General features: G+C 44.4%; 1 protein-coding gene across 6 annotated transcripts in view; it reads left to right on the top strand.

Annotated features, from left to right (window-relative positions):
• GCGR (glucagon receptor) overlaps positions 1-21,727 on the top strand; it is a 62,835-nt gene extending 41,108 nt beyond the window's left edge. For 5 of the 6 annotated variants that reach the window (XM_083148715.1, XM_083148716.1, XM_083148717.1 and 2 more), the window contains 7 exons: positions 1,244-1,397; positions 4,610-4,670; positions 10,819-10,888; positions 11,204-11,292; positions 11,446-11,584; positions 11,664-11,705; positions 17,699-21,727. In XM_083148715.1, the coding sequence (XP_083004841.1) occupies positions 1,244-1,397; positions 4,610-4,670; positions 10,819-10,888; positions 11,204-11,292; positions 11,446-11,584; positions 11,664-11,705; positions 17,699-17,983 (840 nt within the window). In that variant the 3' untranslated portion in view covers positions 17,984-21,727. The remainder of the gene's footprint in view (positions 1-1,243; positions 1,398-4,609; positions 4,671-10,818; positions 10,889-11,203; positions 11,293-11,445; positions 11,585-11,663; positions 11,706-17,698) is intronic. The other variant, XM_083148718.1, reaches the window with a different exon arrangement.
• The last annotated feature ends 243 nt before the right edge of the window (positions 21,728-21,970 follow it).

The following is a 21,970-nucleotide window of genomic DNA, read 5'->3' as shown; positions in this document are numbered from 1 at the left end:
AACCTCAGCAGTAATCAGGGGCGTCTTAAGAGAGGAGGAGGCCCGTGTGCAGCCTCCTCTGGCCAGGCCCCTACTTTCTGCCAGGAGCAAGTTGGGTCTGAACACTAGAGCGTCAGACCCTACTTCTTATGCACGAACCTCTGAAAAAAATTTCCGACAATTTTTGCAGTGCTGCTGCTACCGGCAGCAGCACTGCATTGTGGAGTCTGAGCACTAGAGCTCTCAGACTCCACTGCGCATGCGCAGATCGCTAGAAAACTGGCCGCTGCACCACTTTTCCAGTATTTTCGGCAGCGCTCCTGCTGCCGATGGACTCCCGAGGGTTAAGTATTACAAAAATGGGTGCTCCCATTATAGATTCTTCACTGGCAGTAACAATAGATACTACACTTCTGTCTCCTTGTATTCATGGTCAAACCGTTTACAATACCTCCATACACATTTGTCTGTTAGCAAGTTTTCCTATCCTATTTGGTCCACAGTGAAGAGGTCAATAGTGTTTAGATTGACACGCACAAGGTTGACATGGAAAGAAGTTGACACACATGCAAAAGGTCGACTTGAAAATGATTGACATATGAAAAGGTCAAGGTCATCTCCTTGCATGGCTTTCTTGCGCGCCATTCTACCGTAACGCCAGATTAGGATTCAGAGTTGTCGCCAACATGGATGTTAAAGTATTTAAAAGTTCCACATCTAGTGGGTGTTTTGCAGTCCCCAATCCCCCTGTGTCCATAGGTCCCATTATAAACTTCCTACCCAACTATTGGCAGTAGACCTCCCAGTGGTCATAAATCCTAACAGCAATACACGCTCACTTAGAAGTAAAAATGTCCATGTTAAAAGGCCCTGATTCTTTGTATCCCCCTCCACATCCTACTCTCTGACAAGTAATTTGTATTATTATTATTTAACCAGCTGAACTACTTCTGGCTGCAGTTGCATTATATGCATCGTTGCCAGTTAAGTGGTTAATAAATTACTCCAACTGCAAATTTACACTGGTTTCCTCAATTGTAATAATTACCTCATTCCGCCCTGTAAAATTTCCTTCCATCACTCTCTGGGCCAGATGCACCCAGCTTCACAAAGTGATAAAGTGACAACCAGTCAATAAGCTCCTAACTGCCATGTATGGAAGCTGATTGGCTGGTTGTTTATCATTCTCTACTTTATCGGGTTTTGAAGCTTGGTGCAATGGGCCCCCTGTGTGTCCACTTATTGTGCTCTCACCTTCTCCTAGGCTGGGTGCCGCGCTGCCACAGTCCTTATGCAGTATGGAATCATCGCTAATTACTGCTGGCTGCTGGTGGAGGGGATCTACCTGCACAATCTCCTGGTTTTAGCGGTGTTCTCAGAAAGAAGCTACTTTGCGCTCTATATCTGCATTGGATGGGGTGAGTACTTTAGCGTAAGTGCCTTGCACCATTTGCCAGTCATAGACATAGACCTACATAAGAATTGTGGATATCTTGATCACAGTTCATGAATATCCATTTCTTTTCTAGTACTATTTGCAGTTTAAATTCACCATTCTAATAACTAGTTTCTCTAGCTTTCTCTTAGACATGAAACAGGGCAAATGTGTAGTACTGTATGTGGCAAATCTTAATAGGTGCAAATTCCATTCTCTTAGTCATTGTTTTTCCCTTGGCCGTGCTACAATGGATCATTTTTAAAGTATACCGGACTTGCACAGATTACACTGCTTATTGGACAAGTGCTATTTTACATTTCACCCATTCAGGAACAGCTTAAACAAGCTCAGTGCATTCTCCTGGCAAACAGCACATTAAGCCATTGGACCAGATGTACTGCATCAAGCTTCAAAAAGTGATACAATGGAAAATGATAAAGGAGTAAAGGACTATCCAATCAGCTCCTAACTGCCATGTTATAGGCTGAGTTTGAAAAATGACAGGTAGGAGCTGATTGGCTGGTTGTTTATCACTCTCCACTTTATCACTTTTTGAAGCTTGATACATCCGGCCCATTTACCGCGTCCCAGAGTGCCCGCCTCACCAAAAAATCCCCCTGCTGCCGGCCTATCCCCTTGCAACCATGCGAGGGGATGTGTTATGCAAATACATCCCACAGCAGGAGAAATCTCCTGGGCTTGCAAATATTGGTCAGTGGAGACTGACCTATATTTGTGGGCTCTGGACCAAAGACAGGGCAAGCGGCTGAGGTTAGCCGCCTGCCACGGCACACCGCATCATGGCTGCACCTATATGGGAACGCCCAGCGTTTGCATGGGGACACTCATGAAAAGCTGGGCATTCCCATGTCAGAGCGCCGCCACCACCCTAATCTGACCCTCCTCTGTGCGAGAGCCACGTCGACAATGCTGGTCGGTGAGGGCGCTCGCACAGAAGCCCTGCACATGTGCATAACCGATTATGCACAGGGCACAAACATCGGTCCCCCTTGCAAAAAAATTCGAATCACGGCCAAAGGGCCTAATATAGACTTGACCGCTAATGCAAGAATTTGCAGATAAAGCCGCCGACTAGACAGAGAGAAAAGATGCCCCTCGCTAAATTGCAAGAGTATTGTGAATAATTCGCTAATTGCTATCCACTCACAACTCTGCATGCAATTCCAGAACCAGCAAACAGTTTTAGTCATCTGTTCAAATATGAATAGATTTGAGGCTTCCACTGCTCTGCAACTGAGGGGATATGGTCATTAGGTCGACAAGCATTGGGTCGATACCATTAAGTCGACATGGATCTAGGTCGACATGGGTCTAGGTCGACATGGGTCTAGGTCCACATGTCATTAGGTCGACACAAGCATTAGGTGGACATGGGGTTTTTCACAGTTTTTTAAGCTGACATGTGCCGTCAGGCGGTATTTCATGCCCTCCCATGGTGGGAGAATAAAATAGTGTGCCCGAAGCATGGCAAGCGAAGCGGTGCTATGTTTCAGTGTCCATGTGGACTGTGTTGACATTCGGGTAAAAAAACAGTGGAAAACTCCATGTCTACCTTTTGACCTTGCCCATGTCGACCTAATGCTTGTGTCGACCTAATGACTTGTCAACCTAGACCCATGTCGACCTTTCAGCATGTCCACCTAATGGTGTTGACCCAATGCTTGTCAACCATCATCTTGTAGACCTAATGATCCATATCACGACTGAGACAGGGTGGAAGTGGTCAATGGTGACCGTTTACTTTTATGCAATCTTGGATAGTTTACATTTAATAAAGCTTACCATTAGGTTTAAATCATCTTTTCTCTGATTTGGAGTAAAAAAAAAAAAGGTACTTGTTTCCTAGAAGGGCGCCCACGATTTTGATCTTAGGCATCGCAAGGAAAAATATTGCGTCGGTCGCATCGCATGCGGCCAAAAAATAGGGAACAATGTTAAATGGCCCACAGACCCCAAATAGCCACCCTGAAGTGTGAAATGGCCCCCCCAATTGTTAACGCCACCCCACGATCAACGTAAACCCAAAGCGTGGCGAGTGCAGCGAGCCCGTGAGGGGCGGCGGTACGCGTCCTCTGACCTTTTCATACCCCCACTATCCACGTCGGCGTGGAGTTGAGAATAGAAAGTGTGGCGAGCGCAGCGAGCCACCGAGCCCGAAGCGTGGCGAGCGGACGCGGAACACGCTCCCGAAGCGAGCCCCGCGAGGGGACACTGATTACTTAACATGTATTCCGCGTCCCCTCGCTTCGGAAGCGTGTTCCGCGTCCCCTCGCTGCGCTCGCCACACTTTCTATTCTCAACTCCACGCCGACGTGGATAGTGGGGGTGTGAAAAGGTCGGAGGACGCGTACCGCCACCCCTTGCGGGCTCGCTGCGCTCGCCACGCTTTGGGTTGACGTTGATCGTGGGGTGCAGTTAACAATTGGGGGGGCCATTTCACACATCAGGGTGGCTATTTGGGGTCTGTGGGCCATTTTACATTGTTCCCTATGTAAAATCGGGTCAATTGGGCCATTTAACATTGTTCCCTATGTAAAATCGGTAATCGCGTAGGTCGCATCGCATGCGATTTTTTTGGCTGCATGCGATGCGACCGACGCAATTTACATTTTACCATGCATTTCTATGTAAAATCGCGGCCATCGCATCGGTCGCATCACATGCCATTATAATGGCATGCGATGTACATGCGATGCCCGCGATGGGCGCCCTTCTAGGAAACAACTACCAAAAAAAATATTATTGCCTGTCAGAAATTCTTACTGTTTTTTCACTTATTTTTTTTCCCCATCATATCCTGTTCTATGAATTTATATTTAGTGTTAATAATTACCCGTTCTATGTTAAAGGAAATAAGATTGCATTTTACTAAAGCATAACTGCAGACAGCAACTGACCGGTGCAAACGCCAACGCACCCTCTTACGAAAACACTGTTTAATTAAAGAAACTAGAAACTTTGCTTACTGCTATGAAAAGTGGATGTGTCAAAGTATTTTGATACATTGCAAGTGATCCAACAACATATAGCCAATTAATGACTTATTGAAGTACAAGAGAGGATGGCAAAGTGTTTAGGGGCGTGGATTACTATTGGTTATCGTGGTTAAATACAGAAAAATCTCTCACTCTTGTTTTCAGTAATCAGACTGTTGTATTGTTTCTTTTACAGGAACCCCTATTTTATTTATCATCCCGTGGGTGGCTGTAAAATATACATATGAAAATGTACTGTAAGTATTTGTGGGTGCTTTTCTCTACATTTGTAACTTTTTTGATTCAGGTGTGATGAATTTTTTGAATATTTGTGATGTATTCTAGCAGCACCACTCTTGCAGCACCGCATCTTTGAGAAGCGTTGGCTGTTTTTTTTTTTTTTTTTGCTGGCTGCAACGGACAAGGAGACTGCTCATTCATTTGATAAACTTGGACATCCATGTGTGACGTGCAGACCCCCTCTGCCAACTCCTTTTGCGAGTATCACACTCCCCGAGCTGTTCCCGCGGGCAGGCGGCAACATCAGGGGCATCCCCATAAAAATGCTGGACGTTCCCCTGAGAATGCAGGCTGGTCGGCGCCTGCTCATGTGACGTCAATGCCCGCCCTGTATTCGGCAAATAAAACTCAGTTTAGACTGCCTTTTATTTCCGAAGGGGAGAGAAATCATTCGATGGTCTTTTTGTGTGTGAAAAACTTTTACATGCACCATGGAGTGCTCGTCCTCATTTTCCTAGGTTTTCTATACCTGCTGGATTCAGGTCAACTTGCAGTTGGAGAACGAAGCAGCTGGGCTTTAATTGCACCCAAGTGTCTTACATTCGAACAAGAGGGAGAGTCATCTCTCATTTCACACAACACCGGGACTTGTAGTTCCACAGAACTTGAAATTTATTTTGCACAGTCAGTTTTGTGTGTGTGTGTGTATATATATATATATATATATAACTGGAAGATTGGCGGCACTCGGACGACTTGAAATAACTGGAGACCACACAGGTTCTGTGTGGTCTCCAGTTATTTCAAGTCGTCCGAGTGCCGCCAATCTTCCAATTATATTTGCCAACCCAGTCAGGCTAGTGCTTGGGAAGGCACCGGGCGCCAATATATCACAAAGCAGAGGAGTGCCGGCTATTCCACTATATATATATATATATATATCAGTACAGATGGTGTAATGGTTAGCATTACTGCCTCACAGCGCTGAGGTCATGGGTTTGATACCCACCATGGCCCTAACTGTGCAGAGTTTGTATATTCTCCCTGTGTTTGCGTGGGTTACCTCCGGGTGCTCCGGTTTCCTCCCACAATCCAAAAATATACTGGTAGGTTAATTGGCTCCAAACAAAATTAACCTTAGAATGAATGTGTCTGCATGTCCATGTGGTAGGGAATAAAGATTGTAAGTCCCACTGGAATTTGTGGCTGGCCGGCACAAATAGTGATTGCGGGATTAACTTGCCCGGCGCCCTCCATAATTACCCTACCTTGTCAGTGGGATGCCTATACCATTGTGTCGGCGGCGGCACTCTCAGGCTTATGACGAAAGACAACAGATGCCAGTTATGTGGTCAATGTTTCAGTGCCCGTGCACTTTTATCAATAACTTTTATCAAGAACCTTCAAGGTTCAATCTTCTCACCTTCACCTTTAAAACAGAGTGTGCCAGCTCCAAAACGTCAGGTTTTAGCATTTCTTGTTAAATACCTTAATACAGAAATGTCACAAGACCTCTGAGTGCCGCTGCATGATTTGATTTATCACCCAGTATACATACAGCAATATATATATATATATATATAATTATATATTGTGATTAAAGAAACATAATATGCATAGTTTATGTGCACTCCCATTGCCAAGCCAGGAATATCAGTATATTGCATAGAAAGCTTGCTGCGATCCCCCGGATTCCAGTCATGTTTGTTGAGCTGTTGGGAGTGGTGTACTCTGTAAGAGAAGGATGTGTGCAGTGAAAATGTGGCTTTCACTTTACTCTTCGCTCTCTCTGGGATGGGACATGTTCTGGTGTGAGCTGTACAATAACATAAGAGGCAGTAAAGGGATTACTGGTGACAATCACAGGACTGTTGTTTATAACACTCGTTTGCAGGAATCTATGACCGGATTTGTTCTAGGGAACAGGATTGTCACCTAGCAACAGCAGGTGGGTTAGGTTAGTGAAAAATGTCACTCACCTCTCCCTGCACAGCTCCAGCACCGCTGGGGGGGGGGGGGGGCACATGACCTTCTAATGGTGCGTACACATGTGGGGAGATATATTGCTCAGTCTCTCCTTTTCATCAGCGACCAGAGATGGTCACTGATGAAAAGGAACCTCTGCCGGGGGAGCCGCAGAGGTAATCAGCTGGTCGTAGGAGCAAGCTCCTGCGACCAGCTATTAGAAAGGGGCTGAAAACGGGGCACACTCCCATCACTGGCAATATGGTCGCCAGCGTCCATATTTCCAGCTATTATAGCCCATATCGCTGCCGTGTGTACACGGCTTATCTTAGATACTCCTGGCCCAGTCATTGGAAAGGAAAACGCAAACCAGTAGTGACTTGAGACTAGGCATGATGATTCATTGAACTGAAACAGGCAGCCCTTTCCAGTAACTGGGCTAACAAGATGGGTTAACAAACTTCATGTTGTAAGAAGTAGTTGCCATAGAAACAAAACTTGAAACAGGTAAAGTCCGGTGAAATATTAAGGTTAACACTTGACAGTAGGATGTAGTCTACTTCTGTTCCTTATTGGCAGCTGTTTGCGGCTTCTTTTGGTGTGCCTTAGGGAATGAAAGAGGGTAAAATCAGTATCAGATAGATTTCTCAGAGGAAACAACAGAGCTAGCAACATTTGGTGCAAACCAAGGGTGGGACGGGAGGGAGCTGTTGCTAGGTGGCAATCCTGTTCCCTCGAATAAATCCGGTTTGCAGGTCATAGATTCTTCGGGAGGCTTGCCACCTAGCAACAACACAGATGGGCAGACTACCACATACCTGGTGGCTGCTCTGAGAGATTCGATCTTTTGAATATCGGTTGGTCTCCAATATTGTTTGTGAAAGTACGGGCAGAGGACCATCTTGACGCTCGCATAATTGATTGCAGGGGAATTCCTTTAGCAGCTGCCCTAGTTGCAGCTGCTCCCTATAGCGAATGGCTTTTGAATTGGTCTGTATTTATTCCCGCTTCCTTCATAGAGGCTACTATCCATCCTCTGATGGTGGAGGTCTTAGCGGGACAATAAGGTTTCCTACAGGTGATAAAAAGTTGTGAGATGTTGTCTATAACTGGTGCCATTAAGGTAAGGTAAGTTGCTAAGCATGATGGTACACATATATTAGGCTCTGTAGGATCTTCTGAAACCATTGCTGATTTAGAATCATCGATGGTTGATGCCCATCCCTAGGGAACAGTGGAGGGAGTTGCAGCTGCGCCAGACTGAGGACCAGATGTATCAAGCTTCAAAAAGTGATAAACAGACAATCAATCAGCTCCTACCTGTTATGTTACAGGCGGGTTTTGTAAAATATCAGGTAAGAGCTGATTGGCTGGTTGTTTATCACTCTCCACTTTATCACTTTGTGAAGCTTGATACATCTGGCAAAAGGTACACTGCATGCAATGGTCCGTGTCAGTGACCATTGTATAATTACAACACCACTTTGGCGTCCTGACCCCTCCTCCACTGCCGCTGCCTCTGCTAAGTTCCGCCTCGCTCTGAGTCTCCACTCATGTTCGGTTCCAGGCGCCGGTCCCCTGGGCGAGCGCATGCGCAGTAAATTCATACATACTGCGCATGCTCTGGCCCAAGCCTCCATGGGCTGCCTTTGCAGCAGCCCCCGGAGGCTTAATCGGATTCCCGGGTCCGGCACATGTGCAGTATGGTCCGCAGTACTGCGCATGCGCAGAACCTGTTTTGGGGGCTGCTGCGCATTTGTGCACAGAGAGGCATACTGGAGGGAGGGATCACCTCCCAAAGGTCGGACTCCCAATAGGAAGTCACTGCTAGTCACATTGTAGCCAGAGCAGTCTCACAGCCTACATCTGGCTTCACTATAGGCAGAGAACAGTGGCGGATTTTTCCTGGGGGGGGGGGGGGGGGCTGCAGCCCTGCAGCCCATAGTTAAAAACCGCCACTGGTCCTGACTAATTAATAGCAGCACTGGTAAAGACAGGGTGCATGGCAGCAACCCCTGTCATTCATATAATTTTCCTACATTCATACATGCAGGGAACCGGTACAATACATAACGTGCATAGTTGTCAAAAAAACAAGATTCACCACTTCTTACATTTCCCAAAAGGTCGTGTTTACATTTCTAACTATTGTTGTTTTTCATCATATGTACATAAGACCCATTGACATCAGTTATTTCCGAATAGCTAATTGTAGTCATCAAAGAACAGGAACAAATGATTGTGTTGCAGGTGACCAAAGACATAGTGGACATAATGGTCCTATAGGGCTAAATTGAGAACATAGTGCTTATTTGTACAATTAGGACTCATAGGCAGTTATTGCTAAACAAATAGGGAATACACCAGGTGCATGGTTTCTCCGGCGTTATTTCATATTAGGAGTTAGTTCATATATGTGCAGCATTACTTATGCTGATAGATAAGTTTGTTTCAGCAACAAAAATCATTTCATGAGTCTCATTTAATCTGTACATGTCTCCTGGCTGGACCTGCTTCCATTGTGGTACAATTTGCCAGATTGGTATAATTCTGCCATTTGGGGATTTATGTACTAAGATCCGAGTTCTATATTGAAGAAGGCATATTGCCCATAGCAACCAATCAAAGTCTACGGTACTTGTTTCCTAGCACGGCCACACCGATTTGCATCGGGGTGATCGTGTTGGAAAAATCGCGTCAGTCGCATCGCATGCGACCAAAACACATGCGATGCGACCGACGCGATCAACCCAATTTTTACATTGAATCAAATGTGAATAGGGCCCCTATTTTACATTGGATTCAATGTAAAGTATTCCCCAGACGCCAAATTTTACCCCCTCAACGCCACCCCACGATTGACGCCAACCCGAAGCGTGGCGAGCGGCGGCGGTGCGCGTCCTTCGACCTTTTCATACCCCTACTATCCACGTCGGCGTGGAGTTGAGAATATAAAGTGTGGCGAGCGCAGCGAGCCCGAAGCATGGCGAACGCAGCGAGCCGCGCGTGGGGACGCGTATAACTTCACAGGTATACGCGTCCGCTCGCCACGCTTCGGGCTCGGTGGCTCGCTGCGCTCGCCACACTTTATATTCTCAACTCCACGCCGACGTGGATAGTAGGGGTATGAAAAGGTCGGAGGACACGCACCGCCGCCCCTCGCGGGCTCGCTGCGCTCGCCACGCTTCGGGTTGGCGTCAATCGTGGGGTGCCGCTCACAATGGGGTTGCGTAACCCATGACGGGGCCATATACAATGTGAAATGGGTCATATTGGCCCATTTCACATTGTTTCCTATGTAAAATGGACTTAATCAAGTCCATCTCATGTTGTGCCATTATAATGGCACAAGACCGACGCAATGCTCCCGATTTCAATGTTAAAAATATTTTAACATTGAAGCCTATGGCAAAATCGCGGGCATCGTGTCGGTCGCGTCGGGGGCCATGTTAATGCACGCGACCGACGCAATGCCCCAGATTTTGCCTTTGCCGGCAAAAGGGACCTGATTTCAAAGGAAATCGGGTCCATCGCGGGCATCATGTACCTTAACTTTAAGGTACACGATGCCCGCGATTGTGGCCGTGCTAGGAAACAAGTACCAAATCTACTTCTTATTTATCACCTTCTAAAATATTATAGATCTGATTGGTTACCCATATAAATATCCCATCTTCTATTAGTAAATAAACACATAGGTTTCCAGGCAGGTTCCTTTTGGGAACAACTAATGCAGGATTGACTACCCTCCCAGAATTTCCCCCTTCTTGCCCCCCGTAAAGGTGGGCAACCCTCCCGGATACCCGTGAAAGCCCCCTCATGTCCCTGGCCACAGCGATAAATTACTGCAATTTGCGGGTTTTCAGAGGGAGGGGTTGGGCTAAAGATGCATATCACATAATTTAGCCCTGCCTCTTCCTCGAAGACACACGAATTGTGGGATTTGGCCTACTTGGGGGCGGAGCTTGATGACATCTACATAAGGCCCCACCCCCGCTGCTGAGAGTGATCAAAAAGTGGTAATTTTACAGCTGACTTTCCCACAGTCCCAATCTGGTAGACTCGTCATAGAGCAATCTTGTTGGCTATAGTAATAACAATGTGTATGGGTGGCCAATGATGTTACCTTTTTTACACTGGTTAACTTTGCAAAGTCTGTATTAAACAGCCCTTAACTATGGATTTCATTTCCATTCTCAGGTGCTGGAACACAAATAACAACATGGCATTTTGGTGGATTCTGCGCTCTCCTGTGTTCCTTGCTATACTGGTAATGATTATTACACAGTGCTTACAGATTTACAGAGCACTGCCTGTCTCATATTAAAGTATAACATGTATATTACAAGCACATTTTGATGCCTGTTAAAGTAGGATTTGGACACAGAAAGGAAATAATGCAACATATCAGAAAGATAACAGTGGGGCTGAAGCTAGTATCACCAGCTAGCATCAGTGCATTGCCTTATAGCCAGTGATCTTTATCAATGAGCCCAGCTATTCTATCCCACATACACAAAGAAAGCGCTGGCGAGAATGTCCGTGTTTACATTTGACTATATTTATATTTTTCTTTAACTTTTAGATCAACTTCTTAATCTTTATGCGGATTATTCAAATTCTCTTGTCCAAGATGCGAGCTCATCAGATGAGGTACACAGACTATAAACTCAGGTGAGAGACGTATGAGGTCAGCCAAATGCTTATGGCGGCCTCTAGCGACACATTGAGACTGAAGACAGCGGCTTAGAATGTGCAACGAATACAGTAACTGACCAGGAAAGCCATGTGAGTGGAAATGTTACAGCTCACACTGTCTCTCCGCAGACTGGCCAGGTCCACGCTCACCCTCATTCCTCTGCTTGGAATCCACGAGGTGGTATTTGCGCTAATCACAGATGAAACTGCACAAGGAACCCTGCGACTGGTCAAGCTTTTCTTTGACCTTTTCTTTAGTTCATTCCAGGTAATTTTCCCCTGCCCCATTTTATCATTCAGTATCACATTATCTGAAGTGTTTTTTTGACTCCAGCTCTCCTCCACAGGGTATGCTGGTGGCTGTTCTGTACTGTTTTGTCAACAAAGAGGTAAGTCACTGGTAGATAGTCTACATTTTTAAATGGACAAAAATAACTACAACATGAGAAAGATCTACACATGGGGGGGCGTCATTCAGAAACGCTCGCCGGGTTGCGAGAGTGGTTATCGGTTGACCGTGCATGTACACGATATGTAGTGCGCATGTGTGAGTCATCCGCCCGAAGGCAGTGAGCAAGGGCGAGGGCCATTGATGTCATTCTCCTTCTCCCCATGACCTTCACAGCACTGAGTGAGTCCTGGCTCACTTAGCGCTGCGAGCAGGGGAAATCATTCCATGGTGAATGATTGATAACCCAAAACGTATATATATATTTACTTTATAACCTTTAAATATAATGGCAACGCTGAAATGATGGCACACCAACACAACCTTGTTATAAAATGTATGACAATGCTTTATTTGAAAAATAGCTTGATTACAGGTATTTGCAAATGCAGACAAACACAAGAAACATAAAATCGATTAGCTAATACTTTAACAGTAATTCTAAATCAAATCAAAATGGAAACCTTTCAAAGGACAGTGATCAGCCATTAAACCTCCTTCATAGTTACCTCCAGCCCCCCCGTGCTTGCCTGTTCTTCCTCAACTGCCTTCCTCTTCCTTCTCTAACTCTGATATTTAAACCTTAATCACATTAATTAATTAATTAATTAATTAATCATAAGCATTGAGTCTTATTGGCAAGCTCTGCTTTCAATCATGATGTCATAATTAACCCAACACCCAACTTCCTTGTTACTATGCAAAGATTCAGTGGCCTTGGGGTTTACGCATGTGTGGCCCTGTTCCCATACTATTGATAAGTTTGTGGAGACTAGCTGTCTGCCCTTGCTCCATTATACTGTCCACATCACATTCTTAAGCTTCTAAAACCAAAAACAATTCTCTATAAGAAATCACTTTTACAGCACTGTTCTGTATCGTCAGCCATTTTATAATATTTTTATGCAAGTCATGGTTGCCAAAATGGTTGCTGCTTCTAACAAACACCTGCTGCTTAGCGCAAAGGGTAGGCCTCATATGCCGGGGCTAGTACCTTGTGCAACAAGCTAACGCCACCTGCAGCAATAAATAACTATATTTGAGAAAACAGAGTATAACAAAAGCATAGAATTATTGATGCGTTATTTCTGTTTTAACAAGTGATGCTCCTAATGCCCCGTACACATGGTCAATTTGGTCTATTTTTGTATTCGATTTTGCTGATATAAGCAAAACGAATCAAATGTACATCGAGTTGTTTTCAGCCGCATTCGATGCCGAATCGATCAAGATGCATCAAAATCGAATAGAACAATAGACTGTGCAGGCAAGACTATATAGTACAGATCTGTATTATATAGTCCATATCGAATGTGTTTCGAAATCGAATCGCAATAAAAATCGCACCGTGTGAACACCCCTTAACTGTCATATGTTTGTAAAATTGACAGCAGGGAGCTGATTGGCCGGAGCATATACCATCTGCAATGAGTTTTATCTCTCACAAGTTTTATCACTCATTGATAAATGTGCATTATTCCACCACATCGGTCATTCAACCTCCTCAATTCATGGTCAGATGGTCTCCCCAATTAGTTTTCTAAGTGCTCTGTAAGTAATGTGTGGTTATGGTTGTTTTTGGTAAGGTTGTACGAAATACAATTCCGCCAACTGTGACGTGAGGAGTGTTATTATTACATTGTTGAATGTATAGAAAGTGTGGCCTGCTGACATGTTTCATTAATTAAAGCAGGTGTATGGTGGTAAGAAAGTGGTCAGACATAATCAAGTATGAAGAGTTGAAGCCTGCAATCCGCATCTAGGTCAAAGGACTGGAGGGAGCTGAGTACAACAAGGGGGTTCTAAAGCTCACCGACAGATATAAATGCTTAAATGTTTTCTATATTTTTATCTTTCTGGATTACTCTTGTATATTAGTATATGTGATGTGAGGCAGATGTGTGAGCACGACCAAGGGTACAATGTTCCATCCACTGCCACCAGGAACCTTATGACATTGCCTTTGCATGGGTTTTCTGGCAGAAGTGGAGGTTTCACAGCTCTAGGAAAGGTAATGAGTCTTGTCCAGTATATATTTATTTATTTATATATTATTAACAAGTTATTATATAGCGCACCCAAATTCTGCAGCGCTTTACAGAGAATAGTTATGAGCAAAAACACATAACATAACGTATATATGATAACAACCCAACTTGCAGCGCTCTACTTAACCGCCATACACAGAAACAAAGGTGTGCCGCAATGCTACGACCCTGTAAGCTGTGGCCATGTCCTATATTTGCAAGAGCGCACACAGACCATACAATGCCAGGACAGCCCCAGTCCATCCCTATCCTTTCCACATAGGGTTGCCACCTCACTCATCATCAATTCCTGTAGATTCTCCCCCACAATTCTAATGCGCGCCGAAGGCGTGTGCGCTCCTGGGAAAGTGGGAGTGGCCTCACAAAAAGGGTGTGGCCTATTTAAAAGTGGGCATGGTGTCTGTAATACAATTAGTACAGTAAGATGCCAGAGAATTAACCCAGCAATTTAAAAGTGCCCTTATTAGAAAAGGTGATGATTACAGTATGTATACACAAACTGTCTCCTTAACTTTATTCACCTAATGGCTGGCTGTGAGTGCTGGCTGGGCATGGCATCTGGCAGCGGCAGGAGGACCAGTGATATGTGCCATCAGCTGAGAGGAGGGCGGCCGGCTAGCCAGAGCAGCAACAGACAGCTGGAGAGCCACCGATTGCCCAGGCCTGCACTAAGGTTCATGTTTGTCAGGAGCAAGCTAAACTGGCAGCATATGGATTAAATGTGTGAAAAGAAGCTGGAGTACCAGGAGGAAAGCCATACAAGTATGGGGAGAATATGCAAACATTTCACCTTTAGAAGCTGTTGTGGAAATTGAGCTCCTGACCTCGGTGCTCTAAGGCAGTAATGCTAACCACTATGCCAACCCTTCTGCCTAATTAGGGGTGTGGATTTCATGTCCAGTTACTTTTCCCTTCTTGTAATGACTGTCATGCGTGACATTCACCATTCTTCTACACTTGTTCTGTTTCCTGACCAGGACATCTGCATCATTATTTATAGAGAGATGTGTAAATCAATGTCTATCTGTAAACAAAGATCTGCAGCCAAGTTTTAATGGAAGTCTTGCAGAGGATGGGGCCTGGAGGGAAGTGTTTGAATAGTAGAGAAAATGTGCAGATTTGTGTGATGTGAGTAAGCATTGGGAGGGAGAACATGGTGATTAGATTAGCTATGTAATTCTGCCCCGACACAACTTGCATGGCTGACTGCAATAGCCTCACACGCATGATACATAGATGTAGTTTTATGTGTGAAGGCACGCAACAATCATGTGAACTGAGAGCGTATTTATAATGGGTGCAGTGTGTGCAGTATACACAGGGGGCCTACACCGCACATGCTGTACCCGTTTTTTTATATTACCCCTCCGGAGTCCCGTGATGAAGGCCGCAGTGCTATGGAAATCACACAAAAAAAAAGTTGTCACCATGCCATTTAATGTACATTAGTGTCTGAGCCCTATAGCAGTTGGCGCAGTACGGATGGTGTAATGGTTAGCATTACTGCCTCACAGCACTGAGGCCATGGGTTTGAATCCCACCGTGGCTCTAACTGTGCGGAGTTTGTATATTCTCCTTGTACCTGCGTGGGTTTCCCCCCGGGTACTCTGGTTTCCTCCCGCAATGTTCACTTTGTATATAACAGTTTTTGTACATCCAAAAACGTTTTCCCCACCCATGTATATCATAGGTGTCTGGATTTTTATGGGGCTGTACAGAAATATCCGGTAGATGAACTGGTGTGGATCATGAGGTTAACAGTAATTAGGTCAACAGTGTTGTCCCCAAATAGTTGACATGTACAAGGCCGACACATGAAAAGGCTGACATTAAGCTTTCACATTTTTTTTATGTCAATGTCACCTGACCATGTGCTCCCCAATTACTGCTTGCCAGGAATAGAGCATTTTGTACCTAATGGAATGGGTCATGTTGGAGGGTATGAAGCAGGGCCAGACTGGCCATCTGGCACTTCTGGCAAATGCCAGAAGGGCCGATGGCCTTGTGGGCCGGTTTTGTGCAGCCATACGTTCAGGTCAGGATTTAGTGCATACAGCACTGCCTCCTGTGCTGAGCACCGGGCGGTCGCGTCATGACGTGATTGCCGTGCATTTGAGCCACCCAGTGCTGTCCCGCGACTCCTCTTGAGCATCAGCCTGCTTACCACCTCCCCTATCTGAATGCAGCTTTCTGCTCCCGGCACCACACTCGCTGCCGGTCCACCCTCTGGATGCTGACTGCCTATCTGCTGCGGCCCTTCCACCTGCCAGATGCTGACCACTCATCTGCTATGGAGGCACAGAGTTTCTGTGTGCTGCCTTGCTCCATTGCTGTTTATTCAAGCTGCTATGGCTCTCGTCTGTCTCTCTATTCAGGAGGGAATGAGGTAGGAAAGGGGGTTTGGATGATATGCTGTTGCCTGCGTAATGAACCCCCCACATTGGGGAGGGGGGGGGATGGGCACTTTAAGGCGATGTATCCATTGTGCAAGGATTGTCTATGCTTAGAATGGTCAATGTGTGCTGCATTTAACCCCAACTAGGCCAGAGGCAGCGCTCTGCATTGGAGGGTCTTGCAGAGAGAAAATGGCACACATATTTGATGACAGGTTGATGGCTGATATGAAGTTGTCCAATAAACATACGTGTGATCCAGTAAGACAGCATCTACTGCTATGCTTTAATGCATACTTACAATGTTTAGGATACATATGCTGCAAAGATAACCCTATAAGTGCTGGACAGAGCTGCGTTGTGTTGTAGTACTCATTATACATTTTCTACATCCACCTCCAACTAGCAGCAATTATGAGAAACTCTATAGACTTGGTTGTCTGCTTTCTGGTAGAACTCTTGGTTCTTGTGTAGTTTCACGGCGCCAGCATGCCAACGTGGATAGTTCATACCCCCACTATCCACGTTGGCATGGAGTTGATTTTAGATAGCGTGGCGAGCGTAGCAAGCCACCGAGCCCGCAAGGGGACTTAGACGCACGGCTCCATGCTGGCGCCGTGAAACTACACAAGTACCAAGCTCTTCAAGATGTGTAAGTAGCACTACAGAGTGCATTATGTGTAAGTGGCACTAAAGTGCCATGGGCTGTGCAAAATTTATAATTACACCATTGCGTGTAAAGCATTATGGTGTGTGGCATAAAGGTGAATTAAGGATTATGGTGTGTGGTATGTGCAATGGGCATTACGGTGTGTGTCATAATATGTAATGGGCAGTATGGTGTGTTCCATAATGTGTAATGGGCAGTGTAATGCCTCCTTTTTGTGATGCCACGCCTCCTTTCCATGAGGTCATGCCCCCTTTTGACGCGCAGCTTCGCCACGCAAGGGTCCAGCCCACTGCCGTTGGGCTTGTGTGCTCAAAATGCCAGGGCCGATTTCTGGTCCCAGTCCGGCCCTGGTATGAAGTCTTATTCCCATCTTAGTAAATGTCCCCCTTTGTGTTTCTAGTAGTAAACAGGAACATTCCAAGGAGGTGTGTAATGTCAGATTAAATGTGAGTGCACTTAAAATGGTCTGTGTGGCTGCTGTCCTCTCCCATAATCCTCCATTCTCCAAATCTTCCCTTTATATCTGCCATCACCTTCTCCTTTCCACTGCTGCCCACAAGATGAGTAGAGTGAGACAGTGGGAGGGAAGTTGGAAATCAGCAAGACAAGCAGTTGTATTTTAAGAATGGATATAGGGTTTAGCATGACAAGAAGTTAGCTGAGGAACAGAGCAAGGAAAAGATTTAGCAGATGAGGAAAACATTTGCTCTGTTATTTGCATAACACTGAACTTGTCTGATTTGTGAGGAGGCTCCAACATAGTAAGTCTCTGAAGTGATTTTACCCACATTACTTCATGGTCTCTCAATCTGTTTACCCACAGGTTCAGTCTGAGCTGTTGAAAAAATGGAAACGGTGGAAACTTGGAAAGGATATTGAAGATGAATATAAAAATACGTATAGCCAACCTCCCCAACCTGGACTCGGCAGTGTCTGTGAAAAGCACAAACTGGTTGATAGCTGTAACAATGGAACAGGCAGATCGCGGCACAGTGATGTCATGTGGTACCGTGAGAAGATGGGCAGCAGTGCCACAGAGAACATCACGCTGAGTGAACGGCAGAATAGCTTTGAGTATCCTGAGAGCAGCTCGGAGCACGTCCTCTAAGTCACAGGATATAAAGCCCTTGGTCATACCATGAACAGGGCTCTACGTATTAGAACAAAGGTTGCCTGTAATGTGTATTAGTAATGATGACTGAACAACTGAATGAAAACATGGCACACATTCTCAGATGTTCTATTCTAATGAAAGATGTCCCAGGTGATGTCGAAATGGTTCATGAACTCACAAAGAGCTGAACACAGAACAAGCAAACAGAACACCAAGGAGACAACACGTAAACCCACTGGGACCTAAGCTTTGCAGTCTAGGATTCTCATAGCAGTTTAGAACATTACAGTAAATATTATTTGAAAGACTATTCAATATTCCAAAAATAAGAAAGCAGTATTACATGAGTAGTCCAAGGCTCAGAGACGTGGTCGTTTTTTTTATTACTGAACCTATTTTGGATAACCTCCAGCGCACACAAATACACAGAGGCATACTCCTGCCAGTTGTAAAGTGGTTCCAAAACCTGACCGAGACTGGCTCCAACATGGGGCAGAAGGCCAGAAACAATCCTTTAGTCAAGATAACCTATCAACTGTATAGACTGATACACATAGAGAAGACAAACTTTATTGTGAGTATTACTTACACCAAAATTCTGGGTCTGATCCAGGTTAATGAACTCGGTTTCAACCGAGCTTACAGCTGCTCAAACCCCTTTCACTTTGCACATTGGATATGGGTTATTCCCAGGACATCACCTTTCCCATTGCGACCGTGTCTGCCCTGCAAAACTGTGCGAGTCATTAAAAGTGGACGTTACAAGCTCATAAATATGTCTTATGGAAAAGTGAACAGCACTGGGCACCTTTTAAACATTACATGGGTTGAGTAACCCGGGTTCCCCCTTTCACAACGCAGCCTATCCAGCAAAGGCCTGGGATTAACACTCCTACCTGGGTCAAATGCTTAGTGTGAAAGTGATATATGATTATGATTACAGAGTCCAAGAGGGGAGGGGAAGCAACAATAATTTAAAATGCATAAAGCAAAAACATTTACAAAAATAAAAACTATAACAAAATTGATAGTTGCCCAAAGTGTATGTGATGATTCAGTTAAATTTTTAATTTAAAAATAGTTTCATGTTGCTGTAAATAATAGTAGCCCAGATATTGGTTATTTGGGATCTATAACAGATTAGTTAGAGGATTGTTATTATTTGTAAATAATAGACCATTTTGCATTGGTTGTAGTTGCATGTTAGAAAGTGCAGTAATTCACACCCATTGTGGGAAATTGAGCAACAGTGTAAGATTATAACAGGCAGTTTGAGGAGAGTCAGAGTATCCAGCATAGGAATTTTAGTTAGCATATTAAATTATTTAGCATTTTTTGTGAAGTTACCCTTTAAATAGCCCAGGAAGTTCCAGGTGAGAGTTCTTCTCTCTGTGCTTGCTTTGTATGCTTCAGCTGCACAATACATGTGTTCAGTACACTGTGGGCAGCACAAACCTCTGACTTCAAGCTATAGAAATGCTGGGCACTCATTACAATGGAGATAGGTATGAACTGCCAGTAATGCACCGAAGATGCCTTCCAGAAGCAAGTCATTTTCATATTGGCCCCCAAAGATTTTTTTTTTAAATGGACTTTGTGGAAGTGGTTTAACTTATCCAAATGTGTAAATTCTAACCCTACAGTATAGACCCTTTGAATGGGCATGTAAACATATTTATTTGCTCAAGCATAGGATAACTACTTGTATCTTAGGGCTGGCTCTATGTTATATATACTGTGGGACAGGTTTGGGTACAGGCACTCAGGGTCATTAACCACTGTAAATGTGTAATGAATATTTGCACTGGCCACTTTGCACTGTGTTTTCCAGTCTTAAAAATCCTAATCAGATTTAATAACCACACATTTATATGTACCATAGTTGCCTACCCTCCTGCATTCTGCAGGAGACTCCTTGAAATAGCAGCAACCCTCCCTCTCTCCCTCATTAGTCTAGTGATCTCCCTCATTTCACCTAGCCCACATTACACTGCACCATTTCCCAGCACTTTACCAAGTATAGCAGCTCTTACTAACTGCTTTGGGGCTCATCTACATTTGGATATGTCATTGTAAAAGATTCCTCTCAGATGTAGCAGTACACACCCTCGCTTCTAGGTGCCACGTTCACAATCTCTCCATATATGGAACTAGATACGCCCTTTAGGTGGAGCATGAAAGGCCCCCTCAATGGGGCACTGTGCAAAATTCTATTACCAACTATAATCTCCCTGAAACTAGTTTTCAAAAGTAGGCAAGTATGATATATACCCATGTCATAGACTATAGCAATTCGTCCAGCACCAAATAAATATTTCTGCAATAGTATACCATACAGTAAATACTCCTAGCTAGAAAGAAATCGTTACCAAAGTTATTAGTCTGTAATTGTCTGTAGAGGAGCTGTAGTAACAGGAATTGTCCTACATCGGTACATATGGCAGCCATGCAGGAGGTCTTAGAGCAGCAAAATATTACAGCGAGTCACTGGAGAGTTGAGTTGTCCATTTGTGTCTCTCTGTCCCCCTCCCCACATCTTTCTCATATCTGTCCCCTTTTGTCCACGTAATGTCTCCGAGGCTTAGTAAAAAGAGTGCTTTGTTACCAAAATCCTCCTGTTTGTTAATTCTTCCCAATTGTCCCTCTTTCAGGTTACATTTATCATTCTCTATGAATAAGTCATATGTTGGCTGATAATAATTGTGTATACAGTATGTGTCAATGAACACAAAGAAAGTCCTATCATTTTTTTGTTCTGGCCACTTACATGCCAATTACCCACTGGCATGGGAAAAAAAAACCTTGCTTTATTACCATTTTTAGCATTAGTAAATGCATATAAACCAGTAGATATGGAGGGAAATAACAGGTTCTAATGACCCTCTACCAAAATCTACTTAGTCAAGAGCTATGGTGGTGCAGGTGCTTTATACGGATGCCAGATGCTCTATATACTGCCGTTTGAATATCCCCCATAAGCACCGCCTCCTCGCTAATTGCAGGTGTAAGCAATCATTTTAGCACCTGTTGTTACCGCTATTTTCTTAATGTCAGTGCAAAACCACCCCAAATGTATGGGCATGGGGGTAACAAGAGTTTATAACAGGGATGTATTGTAGAGTGTGCACATATGTAATAACTTCCTGCACAGCTGCTTCCCTGTGTGCACCCCATTCTGTCTGTCTGCCCTTCCTCTGCACACAGCCCACTCATGTTGTCTCAGATAAATCTCTGCTTTTTCCATTTCAGTGCTGGCTTCTCTCAGAGATGCGCCCCTGCTCAGTCCTCTTTTTAGTGTTCATTCTCAATGTAAAATCTGTCACCACTGTACCAGCTTCTGTAGAAATCTCTTTGAGCTGTGTCCAAATTCTCTACCACAGACCCTCCCCTTGTGACCCTGACCCTTTTCTGGTATGTTTTTTTGGCATTAAAGCTACAATCTAGTACATGATTAACCCTTTACCTGGCAGTCGGAGCAGAGCGGCGGAACAGATAAATGTAGAGGTGGGCTTATTGTATAATGTCAGCCATGCATACTGACAGTCTGTTTCATCCTGGTGGGTTGTTTTTTTTAGGGTTTTTGAGGGTTTAGTTGCCAAGAGTCGCCTTTGATGTTTACTCGTTTTTAAGCCAGTACTAGAATGTAAATATGTATATATATAAATATATAATGTACCATTTTTTATGTGTGACTATAGCAATCCTACAGATTGTCAATAAACATCTCTCTGTGCCCACTGTTCTGAAGTATTATTTATGTGTGCTAGTTATATCTCTCATTCTCAGCGTGTCACAGAATGATCTCTCTGTCTAGTTAGTTTATGTCACAGCCATATTTGTTCATAGAAAAATCATGGAATTGTTTTGTGTCACTGACATGCATAGCATACTTTTCCAGCAGAACTAGTAGTTTCAAGTGGATGGCCGCTGGTTAAATCAATATTTTTCTCAAGTGCCCTAATGCAGTTATAAACAGTTATC

Source organism: Crinia signifera, chromosome 6 (assembly GCF_055691185.1).
Source record: "Crinia signifera chromosome 6, ASM5569118v1, whole genome shotgun sequence".
Classification (NCBI taxonomy): Eukaryota; Metazoa; Chordata; class Amphibia; order Anura; family Myobatrachidae; genus Crinia; species Crinia signifera.
The sequence above is the reverse complement of the archived record's forward strand: the minus strand, read 5'-3'. Positions and strand labels throughout refer to the sequence as shown.